Source organism: Melozone crissalis, unplaced genomic scaffold, assembly GCF_028551555.1.
Source record: "Melozone crissalis strain CALT ecotype California unplaced genomic scaffold, PUWL_Pcris_2 ptg000005l_1, whole genome shotgun sequence".
Classification (NCBI taxonomy): domain Eukaryota; kingdom Metazoa; phylum Chordata; class Aves; order Passeriformes; family Passerellidae; genus Melozone; species Melozone crissalis.
Genome location: NW_026535783.1, coordinates 19,980,845 through 20,007,208, shown reverse-complemented (window position 1 = coordinate 20,007,208; position 26,364 = coordinate 19,980,845). Strand labels below are relative to the sequence as shown.

General features: G+C 40.6%; 1 protein-coding gene across 4 annotated transcripts in view; it reads right to left on the bottom strand.

The window, feature by feature from the left end:
* Nucleotides 1-26,364, bottom strand: part of SEMA6A (semaphorin 6A) — a 115,973-nt gene that overhangs the window by 44,921 nt on the left and 44,688 nt on the right. For all 4 annotated transcript variants that reach the window (XM_054282076.1, XM_054282095.1, XM_054282104.1 and 1 more), the window contains exons 2-10: nt 20,160-20,297; nt 17,786-17,903; nt 12,673-12,733; nt 11,088-11,150; nt 10,143-10,244; nt 7,295-7,385; nt 3,939-4,058; nt 2,790-2,878; nt 1,668-1,885 (exon numbers count right to left, since the gene is read on the bottom strand). In XM_054282076.1, coding sequence (XP_054138051.1) covers nt 1,668-1,885; nt 2,790-2,878; nt 3,939-4,058; nt 7,295-7,385; nt 10,143-10,244; nt 11,088-11,150; nt 12,673-12,733; nt 17,786-17,903; nt 20,160-20,259 — 962 coding nt within the window. In that variant the 5' untranslated portion in view covers nt 20,260-20,297. The remainder of the gene's footprint in view (nt 1-1,667; nt 1,886-2,789; nt 2,879-3,938; nt 4,059-7,294; nt 7,386-10,142; nt 10,245-11,087; nt 11,151-12,672; nt 12,734-17,785; nt 17,904-20,159; nt 20,298-26,364) is intronic.

The following is a 26,364-nucleotide window of genomic DNA, read 5'->3' as shown; positions in this document are numbered from 1 at the left end:
TCTGTCAGGCTTGGTAACTTCCCTGGGGAGCCTGCTCCAGCACCCAACCTCAGGGTGAAGAACCTATTTTTTCTAATATCCAACCTAAACCTCTATGACTCAGCTTCCTTGAGTCCTCTTACAGGCCACCAGAGAGCAGAGACTGGTGCTTGCCCCTCCTCTTCACCTCATGAGGAAGCTCTGAACTGCTGTGAGGGCTAAACAAGCCAAGGGCCTCGTTCACTCCTCATACAGCTTCCCCTAAAGTCCTTCACTGCCTTCATTGCTCCCCTTTGGATGGTCTCTGATATCTTTAGATCCTTCTAATATTGTGGTACCCAAAACTGCCCCCAGCACTCGAGGTGAAGCTGCCCCAGAGCAGAGTGGGACAATCCCCTCCCGTGCTTGGCTGGAGATGCTGTGCCTGATGCTCTCCAGAACATGCTTGGCCCTCCGGGTTGCCAGGTCTGCTAAAAAGCTGTGTCCAAGAATAAATATATGCTTTTCTGTCATCTTCCATGTCTGGCAAAACCTGCAGCCTATAAAACAGTATTTTGCTTTTTACACCAAGTACTTAGATTCTAAAATGCAATCCTTAAGGAAAAGAATTATTCATGAAACACCACAGGAAATACTAGCAGAGTGGGAGTACAATCTCAATTTTGAGATAATTGGAAGATACAATCTATTTTCTGATGTTGAATCTCTATTTGTTCACCTGTATTTATTAAGCCAGATTGCATGAAAAGAGATCAACTTAATTTAAGCTGGTATTCTCTATTGGTGACATAATTACTCCATTGCAGTTTTTGATGTCAAAAGTGGTGATTTTGCATTACAGATCCAGGCTCTCATTTGAAGTAAGTTCTGTGAATGACCTTACTGAGGTCAGGCTTTGACAAGGGGTGGCAAGGGTACAGCAAAACTAAATAAATTTCAACAATAAAATTCCTCTTTTAGCTCAAATGTTACTGTGTGAAACTGCGATATACTTTTTAATTAGAAAGCGACTATTTTTTAACTTCTTTGGGAGTTCTCAATAATTACACACAGTTACTCCTCTTAAAACTTGCAGAGAAATAAGCCAAAATGTGTAACAGTAATAAAATCTCTACAGATGAATCGATGCTTTTGGATAACCACGCAAACAATGAAATAGGTGTTCTGGGGACCCTCCTTCCCAGCCAGCAAGACCTTGGCTCTCCCAGGAGAGTCAGGGGGCAGCAGGGTCAATGCACGGTCAAAGATCAATGCAAGAGTCACAAGGGATGCATAAAACAAAAAGAAGGAGATAATATGGTTCTTGGAGGTTTAGCTACAGACAAGACAGACACAGTCCTTTCTTTGTGAGGAAAAAAATACTGTATTTTCTGTTTGGAATAATATTCTGCAAGTTACACACTGAAACACTTCTTCTGGCTGGTGTAAACTATTCCCTTGTAAAGAAAAGTACGTCTGAGGAATGTGTCCAGATAGTAAATGGCTGAAAGCCACCCTAAATTACCAGGTGGGAAGTAAGCAATAGCAGGATGCCTTAAAATTGAACACAAGCTATTGCTAAGTGCAGGGTACAAAATAATTATGTTGTACGAGCGATCTCTTCTTGCGCTTGCATAAAGTAAAAAGGAACTGCAGTGAAAAGCAAAACATAGAGGAAATAGAAGGTAAAATGTTACTGTGGCTATTACCTATTATATGGAGTGGAGAATGTTGCTAAAACAACATCCCGGCCATTGAAATGGATAACATCTGTGACCGACTGCAGTATGTTGAAGTAGAAGTGTGAGTCGCCAGGAACTGAGCAGTTCAGCCGAGCCTTGAGAAAGGAAGTCCACTGTTTTTCCAGCACTCTCTGAGATCCTCCCATGTCATTTTTGCAAACCTGGGCCACCCTTGGGAAAACTACCTGGAAGGAATAGAGCAAAAATAATGGAGAAAATTAAATGTTTGCTTGACCTAAAGTCTTCGTTAGAATACTGCTTTTAAAACATTTGGAATAACACAGCAAGGTGCTTAATTTAATACCACTTTTCTATAATCTGGGACAAATAAGAAACAGAGAAAAATTAAGCTTTGGAACAGTGTGCTATGAAAGATAAGACTGTGGCATTTACTACACAGCCATAAATCCTTCAGGAGATCTGTTCTCAACCCATATAAAATTCATTTCCATACAGACTGCTTAGTTTTCTATTTCCCCAAACAAAAGCACATTTCATATTCACAATCCTTGCAACCCACACTGCTGCTCCGATTCTTGTGTTTTCAGCACTTAAAAACTATGCAAATCTTGCTGGGCTTTTATTCCTGCTCTCCACCTTTGTGACCTTGGTCAGCTTTTCTGACTGCTTAGTCAGAAAGCTATTGTGAAATTAGCAAAAATGCAGAAAGTGTTTAATTATTCTTTGCAGAATGGCAGAGCACAAAATTCCTACCATTGTTTACTCAGCACCCTAATTCATATTTCTTAGAGAAAAATTTCTTCCTGCTTTGGAATCTGTTTTTAACAATTATCTACTGTGTTGAACTAACAGGATTAGCCTTGTGGTTTCTATAATTTCAGAAAAGAAACTCTAGCATACACCATCACTGTAAGAAACTACACATTTTCCTTTCAAGACAGTGCAATGTTTTACTCCAGCCAACCTTTTGGCTTGAGCAATAGGAATCTTCTCAAAATGCTGACCTTGTCATCATGATTTATGGTTCTCATTTCAAGGTCACTCGTAACAGCACTGGTCCAAGAATAGCATAAATTTTCCTCCTCCTCAATCCGACAAAGTCATTGAAGGCAGTGTTTTTGCCCTTACCTTTCCCATGCTGTTGTACTCCACTGCTATTTCCCGGAAGAAGAAGTATATGTAATTGCCATAGTCAACTGCCTGGACAAAGTACGGCTCTAGGAAAAAAAACAGCAACGCAAGACACCTGATTTAGGCACCACGTACAGGATACAGAATGCAAAGAGAGGCCAAACACATTCACATATAACATCCAGAGGTGAAATAGCTGTGCTTGACAAACTTGATCAGCTTTCAGAACAAACAAATCACTGCTGCAGAAGAATCGCTGTCTGGGGACAGGAGAGCTGGGAACAAGTCTGTACAACATCACTGCAGGGTAGTTAAGTCTCTGCCACTAATATGTCTGCCCTGCATGGAGTAAGAGGAAAGGTAAACAGGCATTTATAACTGTATGCCTGAGGGGTCCAAGCAGTGCTCTTTAAGGCATGCAGTCTGTGAGCTGAGGGAATAACAAACCACGTAACTGTTTCTGCCCACACGTGTCTGTAGCAGCAAGCAAAGTGGGACAGCTAAAGTTGACACCTGGCAAAACATTTCTGCATGCAGAAAAAGACTTGAAACTATGGCTTTGCTCTCTGTTAAAATCACTCCAAATGCTAACAATTCTCAACACCTACATGAAGCTAAACAGCACAATCCTTAACAAAGAGGGCATTTAGAGCACAAAAATTGCCTAATTCAATGGCAGCAGTACAATCCTTAAGAACTGTAACAGAAAGGCTTTGTGCAATATTCACACAATTTTAGTTTCATTAATGAATCTTAGCATTACAGGACAAACCTTCTATACTTCATAAAGCCTTGATTGTTACCTAACAGTGCTGTGGCAGGAATATTTACAAACACAGCACAAGCACACAGAGCCCTGCAAGCTCCAGCTTTTCCATCCAACAGATATAAACTGGTGGATTTAATCTTGGAAAGCTCACTGGAATATATATTCTGATCTACCCAGCTCACAGCTTCTGTCAAATCCAGTATCTTTGGGTCAGGAGAAGAGTGAAAGAGATAAACAGAGCTGAGTAAGCAAGCGAAGTAATCTGCTTCCTTCTTTCTGCCAGAAAGCATTGGTGAAATGAAATGACAAAGAGGTCTGTCAGAAATCCAAGGCTCTCATCAGAGATGCTGCTTTTTTTGTCTTGTTTGTTTATCTACCTTTCAACCACTTGGAGTCATGTTTAACTGTCCGCAGGGTTGGGCTGTCTCCCAGGCTCCGGTATATGACCGCGTCTATCGCGAGGAAGTCGGTCACTGTGGCGGAATACAGCTTTCCCTCTGGGGTGGAAGGAAAGAAGAAACCAGGGGGGAGGAGCATTAGAAATAGTAAAATTGCTTCTTCTTTCACCAGTCAGATGAGAAGGGGAAACAAAACCATCACAGTCTCCTTAGGAACACTGAAGGAAGGAAAAAAATCCAGCCAGGTGAATGGAACTGAGTAACCAACAAGCAACTCACTGCTCTGCAGAATGGTAATTTCAGAGGGATGCTGCGGAAGAAAATAACCTTATGGATTAATTCTTCTTCAGTTTAGGTATGTCATACTGAACTACCCTATGCAGTCACATGTCACTAGTTCAATGCTCAGAAATTCTGCTTAGGTATGTCAGCAAAACAAACATAACAGAACTGCTAGTTTCAATGGGAGTGCAAACCAGACAGGGCTTGGAGACCGTCAGCTAATTGATGCTTATGAAAATTTCTCCTCTTGAGAGCACTTCTGCTCTGCCAAAGATCACTATGAAAAAATTAACTAACATGTTGGGAGCCCTGCTGAAACAGGGAGGAAAAGAGATGGAGGAGGATTGCCCATCAATATTTCTTTTCTAGCATGCATTTTAGGCATTTCCCATATGAATTATGCATTCCTCTCTCTTAAAGAATGGAGGATAAGTGATAAGAAAGGGCCTACAAAATGGCACTCCAAGGACAACCAAAATATACAAAACTATAAGGACATAAAAGCACAAGCTTCAGCAATTTTAAAATTTTATTTGTTGTCTACTTTGTTTGCAGGTCATGTTTTCATGTGTGACATAGAACTTGGAACATGCTGTCTGCTGGAAGCACAAGTGGTGCAGCATGAGCACACAAAATTATTTCTCTATTGCGTCTGCATAAAAACCAGAATTGTCTACATCTTGTTTGACAGAGATTATGTTGGTGCCTTGAAGGCACCAGGACTAAGGACATTCCCAGGATAAAGCAGAGAGGTCTCTATTGGTCAAGCTCTCCTCATTATACTTTCAGACTTAGACTGAGAGGGAATTGATGCACACAGCTATCGCAAAGGCGGATGCCAAGAGGAGGCTGCTGGACTCTTTTCAGTGGTGTCCTGCGACAGGATGAGGAGCAATGGCCACAAAGTAAAGCTCAAGAGCTTTCCTCAACATGGGAAGAATTTCTTTACATTGAGGGTGGCAGAGCACTGTAACAGCCTTTCTCTGGAGGTTGTGGGGTCTCCCTCTCTGGAGGCATTCAAGTCCCACTTGGACACATTCCTGTGTCACTTGCTGTAGATGACCCTGCCTTGGCAGGGTGGGTTGGGCTGGATGATTTCCAGAGCTTCCTTCCAACCCTAGAAACTCTGTGAGTTTGTGAATTTCAGCTCCAGAATTAAAATTCAGACTGTTTTTTATTAGCAGTACTGTATGCTTTGTTCTGACTCATGCAGTTCTTGTCCTTATTTGGCCACTTAAGAATGATAATTTTTTCTTAGCAAAACAGAAAAAATAATTACTACATGTGTCCCCCTCCCTGATTTAAAATAGAATAAAAAGCTCAAGTTTTTAGATATGGATGTCTGAACTCATGTTTATACAACTACACTCTTATTTTCTTTCCCGCCAAGTTCCTGTGACCAACTACAATTTGCACATATCAGCTGCAATAGCTACAGGCTGCAAGAAGAGCCATACTCAAGTAAGCGCATCCAACAAACTCAGATAACTTGGATTAGTGCCCTAAACTGTTCTGAAATTGCTTTTCAATGCACTCTGAAAGGTTAGCATGGGTATCAACATGTAAGACACATATAGCAGTGATTTTTTGAAGCTAGCAGATTTACAAGGCATATTCTACAAATATTTATTTGAACTGTATCAAATTTATTCTGAATCACCATGAATATTTCTATAAATATTCTCTTTATTTTCAAATAATTCAAGGATTTCTTCAGTGACGAATTTGGAGTAATCTTTCTGAACTTCAGCTACATTCAAAGTGAATGTTTACAATAGACTGGTCATAAACTCTTTCTTGGCCAATAAACTGAGACAGACCCTTCTGAAAGGTCATTCAGGCTGCACGAAGGCTAGGGAGTCTGAGATACATGGGAAAAATATTCCTTTGAAGGAGTTTCTCTATTTCCATGCTTTATTAATTACTTGCTACAGTTAGAGAATTTCTACTGTATATTCCTGCCTGTGACTGTAATTAAGAAATCACATTCTACCACTATCATCATCACTATTATTGGAACAAAAGGACCATTTATTTGCATTATAAAAAATAAAAAAAAATTGAAACAGGTTACAAAATCTCTCCTTTGTGAGGCAGATGATGATTCCTCAAACATGGTAGTGCTTAATAGAGCCCTTTGGCTATAGACTTGTTTGAGAACAGCTTAAATCTTAAATCTTCAGAGGAATAGCTTAGTTATTTCCATGTGAGCACCCAGACTCTGTTTTATAGCATCACACCTGTTGAAGAAGGCTGACATCATCATGGAGGATGTTTTTATTATTTGCACCACTTATCTATCAGCCAGATCTAAGAAAAGATCAGCAGGGTTCACACTAGGAGAAGTTCAATAAAGAGATAATTTAATCAGAAATTTCTAACAACATATAAAAAATACCATACAATCAACAGCCAAAATTAACTCAATTTATAAGATTTCACTTTTTCTAACTATTGTAGTAGAAATCAGAATTAACACTGTTATGCTGCATGCAGCATAAATCACCACCAGCCAATACACTTCTCTCCTTTTGTCTACAGCAGCTGATAAGATCATAGTAAGATGTTTTCAGCTTAAAAAAAAAAAAATCACCTCCCCTTTCCTTCTAGATCTAGAAAAGGGCATGCCACAGCATTTTCCATAACTTCCTTTTATTATGAATGTTAGCTTAGGCTTAGAGTTGTTAATGAGCATATCCTGCTTAATCCTAATTAAAGCTTACATAAGCCTTGACTTCCTTTGACGTTCACAGAAGCTGAATGCAGCCAAAAATGGTGCCACACACAGGCCATATTATCAAGAATACAGGATATACTGAAATATTGATCCATGAAACTGAGGCTTTATGCAATGTTGATGACAGCGAAGTTAATTCCAAAGAGGGGAAGGCTGGTTTCGCTAGGAATTTCCTTATGTCCCCTCTTTTCAGTCAGTGTTTACTCTGTTTGACACCATCTAGATTTAGGCATTCTGGGCTCAAGCAAGAGGCACAGTGTTACACCAAGCCTGGGCTGAAGGACAGAAAGTAAAAAGTTTATCACTGTCATTTTACCTGCAAACAACGCAACGTTGGCATGCTTTGCATCATAGGGGCACCTGGCCATTCCACTGAATTCTTCTTCCAGATAGTCCAGGGTGTCCATCTGAAAAATCAAAGGGAGCTCCTCAGGTAAAGAAACAAAGAAACAAAATTTCTTACCCAGGATGATGCTTTATGACAGTGTTTCTTCTTTTCTGGGCCCAGGAGAAGGCCCTTACTCTAACTCTACTCCTGACTGCGAAGGAAAAACTTGACAAAAAAAATCATGGAATTAAATAAAAAAAGCCTGAAAAAAGTATGTCCAGTAAGTCAGGCATTCTTTTGGAGCTAATAATTCTCACCCTGACACATTTTACTGAAATCTTCAGTCTATATTTTATCTGCACACAAGTTTTGTTTTGAACTGTAGCAGGCCATGTGGTCTGTGGTTCTGGCAAGGATCCAAAATTTATCCTCACCAGTGACCCAACAGAAGCACTCTTATATACAGAAAAGACTGCAAACCACAGCATTCCGAAGAAACAACACTAGGACAATTATCTCTGTGTGCATTTTTCTCCCCCAAGTCCAGAGTTCTGCTCTAGTCTCAATAGTCGTGCTCTCTTCCTTGATTTGCATATTCAGAAAGATGCTCTTCACGTTTTTCTATACCAGTTGAGTCCATGTCACAGAGAATCCTCTTACCATCAAGCAAGAATTAATCTGTGCAGGAATTGTAAATTCTGAGGCTTATATGTAACTCCTGGGAAATAAATTCACCCTGAGCACTGATAACGACACAAATATACAGACTGACTTTACATGAAGTTCAAGAAGGTTTGGTGAGCTAAGGGAGAATTGTACACCTGTTATGCCTTTAAGATGCTTATGCTACAGTGTTTTGAGAATAAGAACCTATGTAGCATATTCAGGCAACTTGTCCATCTCATACTCTATAGATTACACACAGTAAAGATTCACAGAGCATGACAAATAACCCACACAGCACCATCCACTTAAATAAACTTTTAATTTGTGTGTTACAGCTTCCAAGTCCTTCAGTGGATGATTTGTGATCATTTGTTTTCTGTCATGTATCCCTTCTGTCAAAGTCCACTCTGAGGGCAGTCAGTTGTGTTTACTCAAAGGCTGAAAAGCATTTCACATGATAGTAAGAGGAGATGAGTTAGAGTCCTGAGTAACTCTTCCTGCACCAAGCTCCACAGGCTGGGCTCACCCTCACAACCACTGGCACACCTGAGGGACAGCCCTGCTTTCTGTTTGGCACACATTCAGTTCTCTCTCTGGATAATGAAGGAATACATGGAGGAAAAGCCAGGGCAGGTGTTGCTTCTGAAGACTGCCAGGGGGATCACTATCCAGCCCTGCATCACAGGGGACGAAAACTCTGGAGTAAGGGGGAGGAGGCCATTTATATGCCTCACACCAAGATGTCAATGAAATCTACAATTGTATCTAAAAGACAACTTCCACACAAGGAGACTGGCTGATATTTGTAAGCCTTATTAATGGAATTCAGAGATTAAAAGTTAAAAATTGCAAACCGTAGTAGAAGAATAAATACAGCCCAGTGATCAAGAAGCTTCATTGCATACCAGGAGCAGGCAAGGAAAGAAAGACTAAAAGAAACAGCTGTTAGAGTAGCTAACTGTACCTCAGAGTTACCATGACACAGGCTTGTATTCTTACTCAATTTGGTTATTCCTCCACAGACTGGAAGAAAAAACTACCCTGCACTTCTCTCCTGTGTTTTCTAAACTGCAGCCATTATAGTGGCTAAATGAGGCAAAGCATCATTGCACAAAAATCAAGGAAGACCACCAGTCACAGTGAATACCATTAGGGAAGTAGTTTTCCTGGCTCTTAACATCTTTATTCTGTTTTTTTCCAATAACTCTGAACCCAAAACCTAAATGGCAGTTGTAATTTTGTCAGGAGCAGCATTACTAAAAGTGAATTTTATTTCTCCAGAAAAAAAGATGAGAAATTACATGTGGGACATAACAGCGCCTAGAAAAGCAGAGTCTGGATGTCAAATGCCTAAATAAATTAATTTCAAAGCTACTCCGGAGACATCCACTGTTGGGAGTTATATCAGAATATAATGGTAAAACCCTAAGAAAATGGGAAATATTTCAATAAGTGGGTCCTACTGGAATGAAGACTCCTGAGATACACTATGCCTAAGGAATAAATTGGCTTCAGGGCATTAATGTCAAGTATGCAGGGACCAGCAGAGTTTCTACACTGCTCCAAATAATGTTTTGGCTTTGCAGATCCCCAGCAAGTGAGGAATACTTCTCTGTCCTGCTATACTGCTCCTTGCGGAGATCAGCTGCTCCATCACTCCCACAGCACACAATGCCATAGGATCTCCATAGCATCCCTATCTTGGGGGCTCACAAGAAACTCAGGTTTTGCTTGCTATGTCCCCAGGCTCTTTCAGAACTGGTTTTGCACTTGAGAGCAGTAGAACAGAAATTTTAGAACATGCTACTCAGCAGTAACCCCCAATATTAGTCTATGACTTGATGTGAGTGTCAGTGACAAGCTGAGGAACTTTCTGAGGTGGGACTACAGCCCCCAGCAGGGATCTGAAGGACTCTGTACCTATGGGGGGCAGTGCAAAGTGGCAATACTCTTGATGTGCAGGAGTTGCAAAGAGCCAGGTACTCAGTCTGGGATTTTCTCGGAAATCCAATCAACACTGAACTCGGTAGCGCTGAAACAAGTCAGGACAAACGTTTCAGAGTTGAATGGTGCATAGGTGAAGGACAATCTCACGCTGCTGCCAACATAGTCACAATAAATCCAACCAAAAGACAAGGCATAAGTGAAATTCTGCAAACAGATTACATACCTTGTAGTTCCTGCAAGAAGGGTTGAATGCATTTGTTCCACAGATAAACAGCGTATCCTCATTTCTTTTTAGGAGAACCTTAATAAAGTTATGACATTCATCCTGAAGAAAAATAATAAAAACTATTTCAACTACTGCATTTTGAGTATCTGTTTTCATTTTTAAGCAGTGATATTTCACAGGTTTAAAATTAAATTGGCTGGTACCTACTGCGATACTCTGGCCCTATTTTGACTATGTTTAACTAACAATGAGCAATTTGTAATTAATTTATATTCTAGTGGCTTAAAAATTACAAAGAGCTGAAGATAAAGCATTCATATTGTAGCTCCCAGTTTGCTGTTGTTGACAAAGGTGAATTTTGTTTGAAAACTGTTGCTTTCCTGAAGAGTGAAAAATCTGATTTTGTCACCTGTGCCACTGTCAGACAGTGACATCAGCACTACAATGCGCTGGCATAAAGCTTCTTTAACTAGAAGGGGAAGTAGATGTAAAGAATCAAAGAGTCTGTGTCTAATTATGATACTACTTATGCCAGTCAGAGGTTCCAGGAGGGTGAAAGTGGTGTGAGAAACAGTCCTTCTTACAGCCCCACACTCATCTTTTCTGATGCTTTACCTGAACTCCTCAGTAAATTCCCACAGGGGGATGGACAGCAGCACTTGGCTTTTGAAGCAATGGTAAGCAAAACTGCTACACTAAGCATTGAGACCTGCTCCATGACTTAAATATTTCGGGATATTGCTGTGGCTTCTGTCCTAATATTTTATCACATTTGAAGTGAACTATTTTTGCAAATTAAAGCCTTCAGTAAGTTGATGGAAAAAGCAATTACTGGTAAGAAGTGAATGGCAAGATCCATTCCACATCACAGACAGCAGCCTGAGATAATAGTGATGCAACTAAACTGAAGTGGCAGTTGCAGAAGAAATGAAAATTGCCTACCTTATGTTTTCCCTTCATTCTGCATGTGTCTACATCAGCTTGTCTAGATTTCCATGTCAATTTCTGCAAGAATAAAGAAAGAAATCAATTAGAACTCAGAGGTTTTTCACATTTGATTTCAGAAGTAGAAGTCCCGTAGGGGAGACCAGCTTTTGAACATACATTTATTGAAAGTTTTCTACTCTTTATCCATGATTAATCGACCACAATGAAACAATGGAAATTCAGTGATGTGGATCGTTCGTTAACTTTGTTTTGCCTCTAATTCATGGTACTAGAAATCCATCCCTCTTACTTAAAAGCCTAAATGAACAGAATTCAACAATAGGTAAACTTTGAAAAATGTGTATTTTTCTTAAAAGTAGTAGATGTTCTCTTCTTTTAACTGATATTGCTCTACAAATCAGAATTATGATTTATGGACTATGAACCGTCACTGGATTCTAAATGAAATATACATTCCCAAAGACAACATTTTAGATCTGGAAAGAAATAAAATTCAGGTACTTCTTACCACTTCAATTCAGCTACCAAGCTCCAAGAGCTTTTCACCTGCCAAGACACTGCTGACTTTATCTCCAGATGGATATGTTTCTCCAGAAGATTTACAGCTAAATCCCAGCCAGTTTTTTTGGTTTTTGAGATGAGTTTCAAAAACGGTCAAAAATGGAAACCTTATTAATTATAACGAAGCTTTGTTTAAAGCCACATGGCCTAAGATGGCATCACCTTAGACATTATTGCCTTGATAGTTCTGACAGTGTTCCTGATGAGTAAACTGAGACACTGTGCATTCATGGGGGGGTCCAAGCTGAAAGAGTAGCCATGAATGTTCCTTTCCATTGTAAGCGTGCGCCCTCACTCTTTGATGAGTTAGAAAGCTCACTTTCACCATCATACACAGTTATAATGAAGCACTGTCCCCTCCTCCAGTGGAATTCATCCAGTGCCCAAATTTTTATGATCTTCTGTCAGACCAAGGTTGTGTTCAACATATGTTACACAACATGAATGAAGTGCAAAGGAGCTGAAGGGAGATTATTTTCAGTATGTTTCTGTTAATATACAATGCAGTAATGCAGACAAAGCTTTTCTTTGTTTGAATGTAACTTCCCATAGAGACGATGTGAATACATCTACAAAGTGATGTTATAGTAAGATTTTATTCAGTCAGTTCTAGCACAAGTGAAAAAAATTTGTGCAAATGAAAATATGTAACTTGCTTCTTATGACAGAAGTTTCAGTAGACTTAATTGGGATAGTATAACTGTTATAGAAAACTGCTGCATATAAATGAATAGATGTTTGACAGATGTTTCATTGGGGACATCGTATTTCATTTCATTGGGGACTCACCGTATTTCAGTAGATTGCTTATCAGCCCAGCTAAACCACTTATCAGAAATTTGCAGAGGACACGACTGCTATTCTAGCTCTCCACAAATATGATTAGCAATGCCACGTTACTTGCTTATTACAGTTTTACAGCAGTGCTGGCAAGTTTGTTAAAACAATGTTATCATCCTATTTATTTGAAGCTTGTTCTACTGTCCTTGGTTTCTGGGTAATGATAAAGGTTACTTACTTTGCTAAAATAAATTTCTTCTGTATGTGATGTGTCCATATCAACAGTATAAATATGGTCCCTGTAAACAAAAGCAAAGAATACAACGTCAAATGGAATAGTCAGACAGTTAATTTTCTATCTATCACAAGATAATCCATAATCCATTTTAAAAAAAATCTGAGGTCTTACCAGAAGACATTACTGGCAGCATCTCCTGCTTCTCCCACAAAAGCATTTTCACATATAAACTATTTGTCTTCCCATTAAGAGGAAAAAAAGGAAAGTGCTACAAAACTTCAAAGTAAGATGCTTTCCCAAAAGCAATTATTTGAACAAATGAGATTTGGGAAAGTAGATAAGTCTCACGAGATTTCTGCTCTTTCAGTCCTACACCAGGATGCCACAATCCACAATGTAGCATGCAGATGTGTTCCTGTATCCTGAAATCAGCCACAATAGCTTTTAGGCACCCTTTGCCAGATTCCTGGGCTAGATGTCACTGTGGCATATAGAGCCATTTAAGGTTAAAAAGATGTCTCCCTTCCTTCCCCTTCCCCTCCCTTCCCTTCCCTTCCCTTCCCTTCCCTTCCCTTCCCTTCCCTTCCCTTCCCTTCCCTTCCCTTCCCTTCCCTCCCCGTTACAATTTGATTGACAATATGGTAGAAAAAAGGCACCAAACTATTCCCAGAAATTATTATTTTCTTCACAATCTGTGGGCCAAACTAAACTGTAAAATATTTCTCTGAAAAAAGTTCACACTTCTTTCCTTACAATTACTTTCCTATTTTCCCAAGAACCTGTCCCTCTCTACAATTAGCTGCCAATCTGTTCTTAGAAAGAGGAAACAGACACAGCTAATCAGGTAAAGAGATGTTTTTAGACATTCTTTTCTGTGTAAACAGAGAAAAAGGACAGGTCTGTATAGAACCCAAATTTGAAAACAAGCACCAATCCACAAAGTTGTAGTAACCAGCACATTGAATTGGGACTGAGATCTCATTTTTCCTTGAAATAAAATTGAATATTTTCAAGATGTAGAAAGCTGCGCAGCTGAAGTTTGACCCGCAGCATTGCAGGGTCTGCTGAATGCAGAACACAGGCTCTTTCCATTTTAGAAATCGCTGCTCTCAAGGTTAGCTTCATATTTATTGGGTTTTGCGAAACAGTGCTAGTCGTGCCTTTGACTAAGGCAAACACAGAATACTGCTACATGAGAAATAAACACTTCTCTCAGGTGAAGAAAAGACGCAGTGTTATGGTAGGGAACCAGCTTTGAAAATTTTTCTCCTATGGAGCTTGAGGCTGTTTTCTCTGTGAGATGCCAAATTGAGGAGCTGATGGGTTTTCTTCTCCTCCAGACTCTAAAACCAGAGCTGTCATTTACTTACAAGATTGGTTTAATACTTCAATTTATTATTTGCCTGACTTCAGTGACAGAGCAGTGGTCAGGGTTGGTTCTGGAATAAAATTACCTATTAGCACAATATCAGCTTCATAGATTACGTCATGGTTCCCTTTATATGTGCATTACTCTTTATTGCTGTCACTCCTGCTATATAAAAGTGGGGGGGAAAAAATCTCTTGAATTGCAAATGAGGTGCGGGTGGACCTCTAAAACCCTTCTTCCAGCACAGCTCTTGATTTTATTCATTAACCTCGCTTTCCAGAGGTTACAATTTTTTTCATTTTCAACAAGACAATTAGAAAATACAGCAGTGGTACTCAGAAAGAGCTGAGTTGTTTAGTTCCACCTCAATAAAACTGTCTTTAGAGGACTTACTATCTGATTCAAGGAACAGTTCAAACGAAACTCCGATGCTAAGTTATGAGATTGTTGGAAAGAAGGTTAGCATCAGGAAAATTACATATCATTTTCTCAAGCCACAAACGAAGCACAGTTGCTGACAGTGTCAGTAGACAGCAAAAGAGCTGTCAAATTTGGGGAGGGCTCCCTAATCACAGAAAACGTGGGATTGTCCTCATTCTCCTTTTCCCACTGCTGCCCAACTCCTACTTTCTACTAGCTGTGGTATGTGTACAGTTTACTGCTAATTAAGTTATTCTAACACAAATTTACTTAATCCTAGAGCTTCCGTTTTTCCCACCTCCAGTCAGCAGAACTGAGTTCTGTTGCCATGGCATAATCTTGTCGGGGAAGGGAATTTAAATAATGCCACTGGCTGTGCATGACCCTTGGAACTCGGAGCATGGTTTGGAAACACGTAACTGCAAAGGAGGAGGGAGCCATCCCGTAGCCTGCTCCGTGCCTGCTTGGTTCACACACACACAGGAGGAGTGGCACATAATGTGAACAAAAGCTGCCACCACACCAGACAATGGGAGGAGGAGACACAGCAAACTTAGAAAAGGATGTGTGTGCCTGGGTGTGGGCCAGCGAGAGAGAGAGATGAGGAGCGAGTACCCTTCCCACGAGAAAAAAGATGACAGAGCCAGTCCTTAGCAAGCCTGTTCAGAGAGTAAAGCTTCATGGCCTTTGACTGAGTTATTCTAATTTATGTTGGCTGTGTATTTCTGTCTGATAACACGAAATAATGCCTTTGTGAAGTGAACACAAAACTTTATTTGGTAATAGCTAATACAGGAGTTGGGTATCCCATATGACAAAATAAGCAGTGGGACTGACAGAAATTTTGCTCTATGCCAGTTGATCATTAATAAAATGTAAGCAGTTCTCAAATCTGAGTTAGCCTTTCTGGTGGGCTGAAACTGTCTGCAAAAGTCAACACTGGATTTTTCCAAAACAAGCAAACAAAAAAACTCCCCAACCTAAACACAACAGTGCTAAAATAAATATGCTCACTATTTAACCATTTGTTTTGATTGTTTTTCAGATAATTTGATAAAATATAAACTTGGGATTGCTGTATTTCAATGCATAAAAAAAGCATGAAAGCAATATCTCATATAATAGTCCAAAGATTTATTTAGCTACAGTTTTCAATGAATCTTGTTATAAAACTCTTTGGCAAACACATTTGCTTATGTACAAATTTGCTTCCAATCTCTAGACTTACTACTGCCTTTGAAGGAAATGCAGTATTTGAATTACAAACTTTCATCCACACGAGATACTGAAGGATGACTCATTTTCTGAAGTTTGTTACTTAAAGATAAAAATGATCTCTGAATTTCAACTTGTATCACATAGTCTTGTCAGCCCAGGAAGGACTTCATTCAGTAACATGGAGGGGGGGAAGAATATGTCAAAGAGCTTTTGAGTTACCAAAGGAAAAAAAGTGTAAGAAGATTTTTTTCATGCCCATGTAAGTACAAAACAGATCAGGTCTTTATTCTTTTTTGTAGGTCACAAGATCCTAGGACTATATAAGCACTCTCATTGTAGCAAGTTGTTTTATACAAATGAGGAAGAATGCCTATTCACATACTAGTACATGTTATCCCCCAAATATTAGCATTCTTCATATAATTTGTGCACACATCCCAAAACTGTTCTCCGGGTTTTCCTGCTCTAAAGCCAGTTACTTGGGCACCGAGACAGTCTAACTGCGTCAATCTCAGTCTGGGAACAAACTATGAAAACAGCACAGCAAAATCTGCAAAGAGGATTTACCACCACCTCGCTGCAAATAATTTCCTAATTTAAAGGAAAACAAATGAGGAAAGCAAAGGGAGCTCAGTCATGAAAAGGAGGAAATCCTGCCACCACCTTTCAAACCTATTCAACCCTCAGTCCTGCCCCACTCTTTATCCCACTAAAAACAGCAAAAATACCAATTTCAGAACTCAGACAAAGCACAGGGCTGATGTCTCCCTGTGCCCTGTGACCACCACCATGGCAGCTCCTGTGGAAGGATGCTTGCTCTCTCTGCCTGGGCTCCATGCAAGGTCTTGCCGTGAGAGCCCGGGGCTCTGCCACCCCATGCAGCAAGGGGCATGCAGGGAGCCTGGGAAGCTGCAATCAGCCAGAGCAGCTGCTATGGCTGGGTAATGGAACAGGTGTGCTCTTCCAGCAGCCAGGGACATGGCTCTGAAACGTGTCACTCAGTGACCGTGCTGGTGTAATGCAATTACCAATTTTGTGGTGCTGCACAGAGATGGACAGGCAGCTTTCCCCACAGGACACATCCGACCACCCAGGAGATGGGGAGTGGCTGCTTGAGAAGAAAGGCAGGCAGCTCCCAGAGGCTGCCAAGGGCTTTGCAGACGGGGCTGGTGGTGAGAGGCTGCCTGTTCAGCAGCTGTTCCCCTTCACTCTTGGCCATCCCACCCACCACTTCTCCCATCTGCAGCAACAGCCTGGTTTTATGTGACACATGCAGAAAGGTGTGTGTTTTTCCAATGGAGAACCAGAAAGCAGGCAGAAAACAAGCTACTACTTGAGAGGCAGCTTGCAGGGAGATCCCAAACAGCATCTGGGTCCAAGAGCTCCTAAACTGGACTACCCACCCTTGCAAATCTGGACCACCCAGCCTTGCTAATCTGGACCCATCTTGCAGTCATTCTGCATCTCTCATGTAATTCCCACTCTAAGATTGTCAACCTTCTTTGCTAACAACAGGTAAGGATGTGAAGTGTTAATATTGGATCTCTGCAACTTTGGCAGCTGTCTAATGGGTGTAGGCCCACTGAGGTTGACAGCGCAGGCTGAGCTAGGCAAACTAAATGGGTGGCTCATGGGCAATTTTTATAAAAAGACGTGCTCATGTCTGCACAGTATAGCTCTCCAAAAAAAGTCAAGTCACTAAATTCAATTAACCTTGAGGGAGCATGTTCAGTTCTTTTTCTTTGTCTTAAGATACCAAAAAACATGCCAAAATCAGCAAAATTTCATTCTAATAACTCTTATCAAAGAGTGCACAGAAGAAATATTCTCTAAAATTTGTCATTATTGGTGAGCACTAGTGGAATAAAATTATGAGGGTGGCATTGCTTCTCCATGGAACTAAATTATATTTCTGGCAACTTCCCCTCTTGCAGGTCTCAGAGGAAGGCAGAGGCATGTAGCCCTAAAACACAGGTGTAACACAATGCAAAACTTTAGCTGATCATCTAGCATTGTTTCTAATATGTCTTACTAACAGGCTGCAAAGCTCTCTCTGCAAGCAAGACAATCCTAAAAATAATGTGTCCGTCAGAGGAGGCTACTGACCTAGCAGCAACATAGAGGGTCCTGTTCATGACCATGACAAGCTGGATGTCCAGCCGGTGCCTCTGCGTGGTGTTCCGCCCTGGTTTGTGACCCACAAACACCGGATACTGTCTTGTGTCTGTGGAAAGGAAAAACATCAACAGGGTCAGAAGAGAATAACAAACTGAAATGGTGCTAATGTGAATCACCATGGGGCCCAGCTCTAGCCAAAACCCGTGGTTTCTGTTCTGCCCTGGAAGCACAGACTGGGGCTGGAAGGCATGAGCACAGAGAGCTGGGGAGCTCTTCAAGGTTACAGTGTCTGCAACTGCAAAGGAGAAAGTCACCCCCTTTATAGAAGACAAAAACTGAATTTTTTTAAGCATAAAGCTGTTCTGGAGCTCTTGGTGCACAGGTACATGGCACTTTCTTGCAGTTTTTCCTTCACTGTTTGCAGAGCTTAAATGCTTGCTCCTGGCTGCTAAAGCATGTCTATCAGGATGAAGCTGTTCCACAGTGGCCAATCAATCACTACAATGACTGGATTGGTAGTGGCAAAAGCAAAAGGCTTGGCTCTTGTTGGCTCAAACTGCCAGTTCCCTGGGTTTTCTACAGGACTCAACTGCTGTCACAGAACGGCTGCATGGTTTTCTGAGAAATGGTGGGAAATCACCACTTGAACTTTATGAAGTGAAAGTCACTGCACATTATTTTGGCAACCAGTCTGATACTCCAATCCTTCTGGCAACTGGGCAGCAATACTAATTGGAATCCCCATGCTGAGCTTCTGCTATCAGCTTCCCCCCCTCCAGTTCTACAAGTCAGCAAGAGTATTTATTGTCTATTCCCTTTTTTTTTTTTTTTGGGTGAGAACTCGGCACACACAGGGTATTCCACTGCTCCTCAGATGGGTGTACAACCTAACAACAGTGAACACTTCTGATCAAGGGCCACTTCACTTTCAGTGATGAGCACTACCATGGCAGACCTGCTGCCATGTTATACTGAGCTGACTAGCATCTAGCTATGGTTTTTCCCCATTAATATGCCTTCCCAGAAAACTGCAGCTCCTTGTGGGAGTCTATTTCTGCAGAAACTCATCTGCTGCTTTAGTATCTTCAGCTATTGTCTTGTAAAAGCATTGTACCTGTTAAGCTTGGTCAAAGTATTGGTTCACAGCACGGCTTCAGCAAAGGACCTCATAGTGTCATGTGACACAAAGTCTGGTGATAAAACTGGATAAAAAAGGAACTTCTCACCAAACCAGGTGCTAACAACTCTTTAAGAAATAAATTAAGACACCAGGCAGGATTTAATCCTTCTGATCATGTCCTACATGCAAAATGCCCAGTTTTATTGTCAGTCTGTCTTCTACGCAGTAGTGTTTCCTCTGTAACTCATGGATCTAGAACAAACTAAGGACATTCATGTCCACTTCAGCATGCCATGCTGCAGAGGAAAAATCCTCCCATGTTCTATTTCTCTAAAAACATCAAGTATGGCAAATTTTTCTAGGAATGATTAGCACTGCCTTTCTGGAGGGTGAAAATGTTGGTGGCTGAAGTGGCCACACTAGCTATGTTTCACCTGTGGTTGCTTCACAGCAGTTCTTCCCTGTTGTTGTACCCCAGAAATCTATTAGCATTTGCAGCACATCAGGTGCGCCCTGGAGTCTTGTGTTTCAGAATAATGTTACACAGGACAGACAAGTTTTTGGGTACCAAGACCTTGCAAAGCACAGTGAACATGGACAATTTAAAAACCAAATTCCTGAACAAAAAAAGAATTGAACACAAGCCTGCTCTTGCCTGACTTGCTACTCCCTGGCATACTTTTAGGGGCCCAGATGCTAAAGACTTCCTTATAAACATCTGAAACTTTGGGACTTTGAAGAATTTTCATTGCCATTATCACAATTGAGATGAGGCAAATGGGAAAGAATCAGATAAGTCAAGCCTGATGTCCACTGTAAGATACACAGAAAGCTCTCCACCTGTTTAGCCAGCAGATCTCAGTATGCAGCTGCTGGTGTTACACTGGATTTTGGAGAGTTTGCCAATCTCTACTGGTAAGAAAGGAGAGACCTTCTGTCATACAAGATTCTTTGTCTTGATTTAGTTTTTAGCTTCTTCAATTCCATCTTAGGAAAAAAATGCCTAATGCTCAAACAGAATCCATTTGAGCTTAAAGAAGACCAATTATTTGTATTAGATTAACAAATAATTGGACCATATGAAAAGGTCATGTTCCTATGTCAGTACCTGACAATGTACATTGACTGATATGGGAGAAATCCAGAAAAAACAACTTTATCCGCTGCAACTGTATTTAAGTAGTGTTGATTTGAAGTCCCCTGATCATCACTGCATGTGCTCCTCTGGCCCCTCATACTTACAGTTGCCATGCGAAATACTGATAGGCTCAGAATCTTCCGGGAAACCAGCCCCAGCAAAGTGTAGCAGTGTGAAATATAGCAGCAAGGCTTCTGACCTCATAGTAGTTCAGCTGTGAGGCTTCACTTCTTCACTTCACCCTGTGGAAGACAAACAAGAGTTTGAGCACCTGCAGGTGGATCAGAGTTTTAAAGAGTCTGGGAAAGTGGAGGAAGCTTTTCTCCTCAGGCCTCTCACTCCACCTGAGGAGGCATGCTGTGTTTCCAAGCAGAAACTGCCCTGCAAAGCCAGTTATTCTTCAGCTCATGCCCTAGCAGGGCCACATCTTGCTTGAGGACAGAATTACGGACCTGTGTGTTACAAAAATTTTTCTGCCTCTGATGCTTATATGTAATAAAGATGCTTCATCTCCTGCACTGATTGATGGCTGACAAGAGTTTTCCAAGAAATATTTTATTTTCCCCTTCTTTGGTTTACATAGTTAGATGTTGACACGATGACACACACCATAAATAAAAAAAAACCCCTCACACTCCATTATTCTGGTTAAAAAGAGATTAAGAGTTATACTACAGGACTGATTCATACCCTGTAGAGTTGTGAATCAAGTGAAGAAACTGAGAGAGCTTGATGGAGCATTCAGAACATGTCATTAGGCTTTACCATAAAAATATGTACCCATAAATTTAGGTGTTGTAAAACCAATACTCCAACTTGTGATAAAATAGGGAAGAACTGTCTAAATCCAGCAAATTTTTTTGCCTGTGTTCCACTGATGCATTCATTCATTCATTCATTCACATTTCATGTACAAAAATATCCCTAAATCTTTAAGATAAAAGGAACCACTGGGGCCTTTGGATACAGTGAAAAAAACCAGCACATAATACAGTAAATACTTCATAATTCCCAGGCAAATTTCACAGAGACATTGATCTGTAGGGGAAATCAGTGCAAAAGTGGGGTTTTCTTTTCATCCCTTCTAGAGTTTCAAACCTTTGATGCTGCCTGCCAAAGATTCCTTTTGAACAAAGCTATTTTACAGTGGTCTGTCAGTCATTCAAGATTTATGGGCAGAAAGTCAAACTTCATAACCTACATAGTCTTTGAAACTTAATTTGGCAAACAAAGTGCTAACTTGCCCTTCTGCAGCACTATTTAATATTAGATACCTGTGTCTCCTTTCTTGATGCCAAAAAAAAGCATTAGCAAGTCTTAAACGTTGGATTCCTCATTTTTTAACCAATAGAAAAGTGTCATAATAATTAATTTGCCTCATCAGATATTTGCTTTCAAATAAAATTTCAGTTGCTATAAATGGTTTGGAGTGGGGGATCTGGTGCAGGGTGATACAGTCCATAAGGACTGCTGATTTATTACACTCTCTGTGTTAGTCTATTTTTATTTCAACATAAAAATTGGAATTTTGGCTGATTCTTTATTTCTATTAACAAAACAACTGAGAGACCAAGTTAGAGACCAAGAATAGGAAAAAAAAATAATGTAAGGCTGTGACTGACAACTGAACAAAGTTTCAGATAGATGGTGAAGGATAAAAATAGAAAGAATAAATGCAATACAACGCAGACACTGTAGGTCTATTATAACTTATAAGAGAATACATACTCAAAGATGGTACATACAAGCCCCAATAGAAGTATTTCCATCTAGCACTGGTTAAGCCAATAGCTCTGTATGATTCCTGACACAGCTATAACTGCTTGCAGACACTTTCTTTATGCATTTCCTCCATTTGTCTTTCTAGTCACCTCTTACATTTTCTCTTAACTGTTAGCTCTTTTGGGTAGAACCTGTTTCTTTCTATTTGTTGTCATTTGGGGCCCTTTGGAATGCAGAAAGAGGAAAAAGCAGCAGAAGTAAATAGCAGGCTTGGAAAAACAGTTTCCCTCTAAAGGTTATAATTAAAAGCAATACATACACATTAAAGGGGCTAATTCCTTTATCTCTATGCAATTTTTCAACATGTCACTTTGCTGAGTTAAGAATTTTGCCCTTGTAAGTACACAGCAAAATAGCAAAGTGAAATTCCTTACTGCACAAATTGATTGAAATTATTTTCTCTTTGAAATTGCTACAATCCAATGTACAAATCTTTTCTGAAATGTACATGGGGAAAAACAGTTTAATGGGAAGAACTTAGGAAGCAGCCCAATTCTTCCACTTACACTGTATTAATCTACAGTATCAGTCTGCAGGCTAACAATCCAAACCACTTGGCTCACAGTGAGACTCTGGAGCATAAGAATAGCTGCATTCTGTTACTCCCTATCATCACAAAATCCTCTATCCAACAACGTGTGTGCTGTGAGGAAAGCACCACAGTGCTGCAGACACAGCTCTGCCACTCCCCTTTAGAGCCTGGAAAACTTGTCCCATGGGAGATCCTGCACCATCAGCCCCTAATTCTCATTCAGACTTGTGTACTGCTCCATGTACATCTGTGTGGGAGACAGCTCCAGGAAAATGAACAAGGCCCAGCATGCATACTTTGTGATTTCATGCACATGCTATTGGGCCAGATCTGCTTTCTTTTACCTGGGAAAAAAACCAAACTGACAAATGAACTGACATAGATTGGTAGGTTTATATGAAATTCTCCCTCCTTAAGAGGATTTTCTGGAGAAGAAAAGAGGGAGGAAGAGAGGAAAAAAGCTTAATTCTCTCTATGTTGCTCTGATGCCAACATAGTCGTTCAAATTCACAAAATGCGCATGCAAAATATCTGCTTTGACATGTCAATAATTCAAGTGTACTACACATGTATTAGTGTCTGTGCCAATAAATTAGCACTGAAGAGGACTAAATCGCATCCAAAGGCAGCTTTTTTCCAGAGGTAATTATTCAAACATATTGTCACTTTAGCAGTTCTTACAATGGCAGAAAAGACATACTGTTTCAGTGGAATTTCAGAAAAGTGCTGATTCAAGAAGGTCACACTTATTTTTAGGACAATTTTCACCGTAGTTGGGCCCCTGGGATTGATGCAAATGTTCTCACTTGCAACTGTGCTGAAACTACTTTTGTTCAAAAGTGCTTGTGAACACAGTGTCTGATGAAGATGAGTAGCTAGACAGTGATGCCAAGTGAGTCCAGCACTGTTTCAAAATAAAAGTTTTGCAAACATCAATGAAGAGCTCTCCACCTTTCATGCAGAGATCTAAACTGCAATTCAATCTGGCCTGCATTAAGCCATAGTGGTTGAGAGAGAACTGGGTCTGAGAACTCCAGTTCTCCTAGTTCAAAACACTGCAACTCTTGTTGAAGGGAGCTACTGGTGACAAGAGTGAACCTTGGAGGCCTTTTCTTATCAAGCAGGCTATTAAAATACAGCCCTACAAATATTTAAGGGAATGTTTTATAGCCTATGTCTAATCCAGTGACTTGCAGCCATTGAATTGGCAAGTTGATTAGATTTCTTTCAAGCTTCTAAAAAACCCACAAATAATTTGCTTTATGCTTTCCTAAACCAAAGAATATATTAATGTTTTGGAGGATACATTGGTGCTCTGATTATTGTTTCTGAAGCTGATGTTTCAAATACTTATGTAAGACATCTTGCTGTGGCCACTTATGTGTTCCCTCCTTTTTATTGTAGTATAATTATGTATAAACAAACCACATGATCTTTTAATAGATATAGAAATCAAAGTTTTGCCTTCTGAAGTGGAATAGGTTTTTCTGTTTGTACATTTCAGCCCAGAGATGAATCACTTCTAAGTAGCATGTTTGAATACTAGTACAAGATAGCTGCTATTACTATTACATTTACTTAGTCAAAGCCTATGCATACACATACATGTGCATACACAGATAAACATATTCATGTACATATACATGTACATATACAAAATCACCCACATATACAAGCTTGACAGACAATCATTTACTTTTGTAAAATTCATGCTGTTGGCATGAAGGATTTTCTGAAGCCAAGAAACTTTTTGCTGTCTGATATTTTTAGCATTTACAACAGTTTGCGTGGAAATGCATACAGAATATCTGCTTGGCTAAGGAAAGAATTACGTGGCTCCTGCCACAATATCCTAGTAGGCAGGTTATTTTATCTACAGCTTGTTTTTTCCAGAAGGGTTACACAATCAAATGAAAAATCTGAACGGAAAAGAGAACTTCCTGGTAAGTTCCATAAAAGTGCGAGAGCAGATCTGACCCTGAGAAAATATTCAACAGCAACAGTACTGACTGCAAAGGCACATCTCTAATGAAAGGGATGCTCCTCCATGTTAGAAAACCTCCCATCTTGTTGCTTCAACCTCGCTATTCATTCAGCTAATCCCGGCGTAACTTCAAGAAAAATCAAAGTATGCAACCATGTCAGAATTTTCCCATGGCACAGTAAGACTGCTCTATAATGAATAGACCTTGTTATATTCATTTATTACAAAACTTCTTTCTACCATGATGGGTTGTGTTCATACACAACAGCTGCACTTCGATCCACAAATTGTTAAGATTAATGTGAGAATCACCAGACAAAATTCAAGGTCGGTGTCATGCATGAAGCAAGGCCAGAAAACCTACTGGTCCTAAAAACCCATGACTGTCTTCAACAAACTCTTTCATTTCTACAAATATGTATAAATAATTTATTATTCAAAAAGATAGCAAGAAGAAACAGCATTTAACCAAACACTGAGGAAATTAAAAAGTAAAGCCAGATGAATTTGAATTACTGCATAAGGAAAAATGCACAACATGGAAAGCAGCAGCCTACATGAACTGGTCCTGGAAGTACTCAGCAAATAGCCCTTAGAATCATAACCAGCAAAAGCAAAAGTACCATTAAAAAGCAGGGAAGAAATTGATTTGAGTTTCATAACAGAGGTTAAAAGATTGGAGATTCTTCTGTGGTAAGAGCTTTAAAGGCACACAGGTGATTTAGGAGCCCTACTCCCGTGTCTCATCAAGAGCTAGCTCTGCCCTTACATGTAGGGCATGTATCAATCCACACAGCCATGCCTTGCCATGCTGGAGGCAGAGCACAGAAACCAGCTGGCCAACCTGCCTGCTGTTCTCTGCTATGGTACAGATTTGCCATGAGATATTGGCAAACATCCTTCAAGACCCTTGGCTAAATTTAAATTCGGCTAATTTTCCTTTGGAAATCTCTGAGTAGAAAACACTGTCAGTGCTATTTACCCTTTTAAATTCACAGTTTCTAGAAAGTGAGAGACAAGAGTTCCGTGCAAGTCAGAGGAAGGAATTAGGAATAATGCAACAATAAAAACAACAAAAAAGAGAGGAATACAACCTGAAGGCTGCAGCTCCCAGAGAATGAGGAAAGTTAGGCTGGCACCAGCAGAGCCGTTCAGGAGAGCATCTTTTGTCTATGCCTGCCTGCGTGGTGTGTGAGCTGCTGCTCAGGCACCTCGCATGGCTGCACCAGGCAGCAGAAGGGCTCATGCAAAATGCCTGGTCTGAGTGGTGCCAAGGGGATCAGACAGATGTGAGTGAACAGAAGCTCAGCGGGTGCTTGGGTAGCCCAGGAGAGATGAGACACAAGTGGCTATCAGCAAGACACAGCATGGAGTCCCAGACACTGCAACTGACTTGGCAATGGCAGGGCAGTGCCTGGGATGGAGAGCCTTTGCAGCATGCTGTCCTTTCTCTACCAATTGCTGCTCAGTCACCTGAATGTGGTGCAGGTGGCTACAGAGACTCAATGCCAGCTCCATGCCCATCATCACTACCAACTTCCAACATCTTTTTGTGACTGATGGTGCAGCCACCATTCATCTTTCCTCTCCTGTTCTGCTCCCGTTGTCTCTACAGCTGGCCATACATTTCATGTGGCCAAAAAAGCACTCTTGCACTCCAGGTAGCTGGCACTTATGCCAGAGAGACTGGAGCATGAAGGCATTGGGGTAATCACCTGTACTCCTTCAGACCTCATGGTAACAAGGGGTTGCTCCTGAACACTGGCGAGGGGAGAGAGGCAGTGCCCAAGGGACGCCCACACCTGTCTGGTAATGCTGTGGAACAACCCTAAATTATGTGTGTGAAGCACCACTCTCTCTCATTTGTGTGTATCAAAAAGTTCTCCCTGCCTATAAGAGGACTGCATGGGTGCCCTCTGTTATACACGCTTTACTAGCATTTTATTTGGATTCAGTACTGCTTACTCACTGCCCAGCTGCTGTGGGCTGCGTGCCAGGCATGACGATCAGG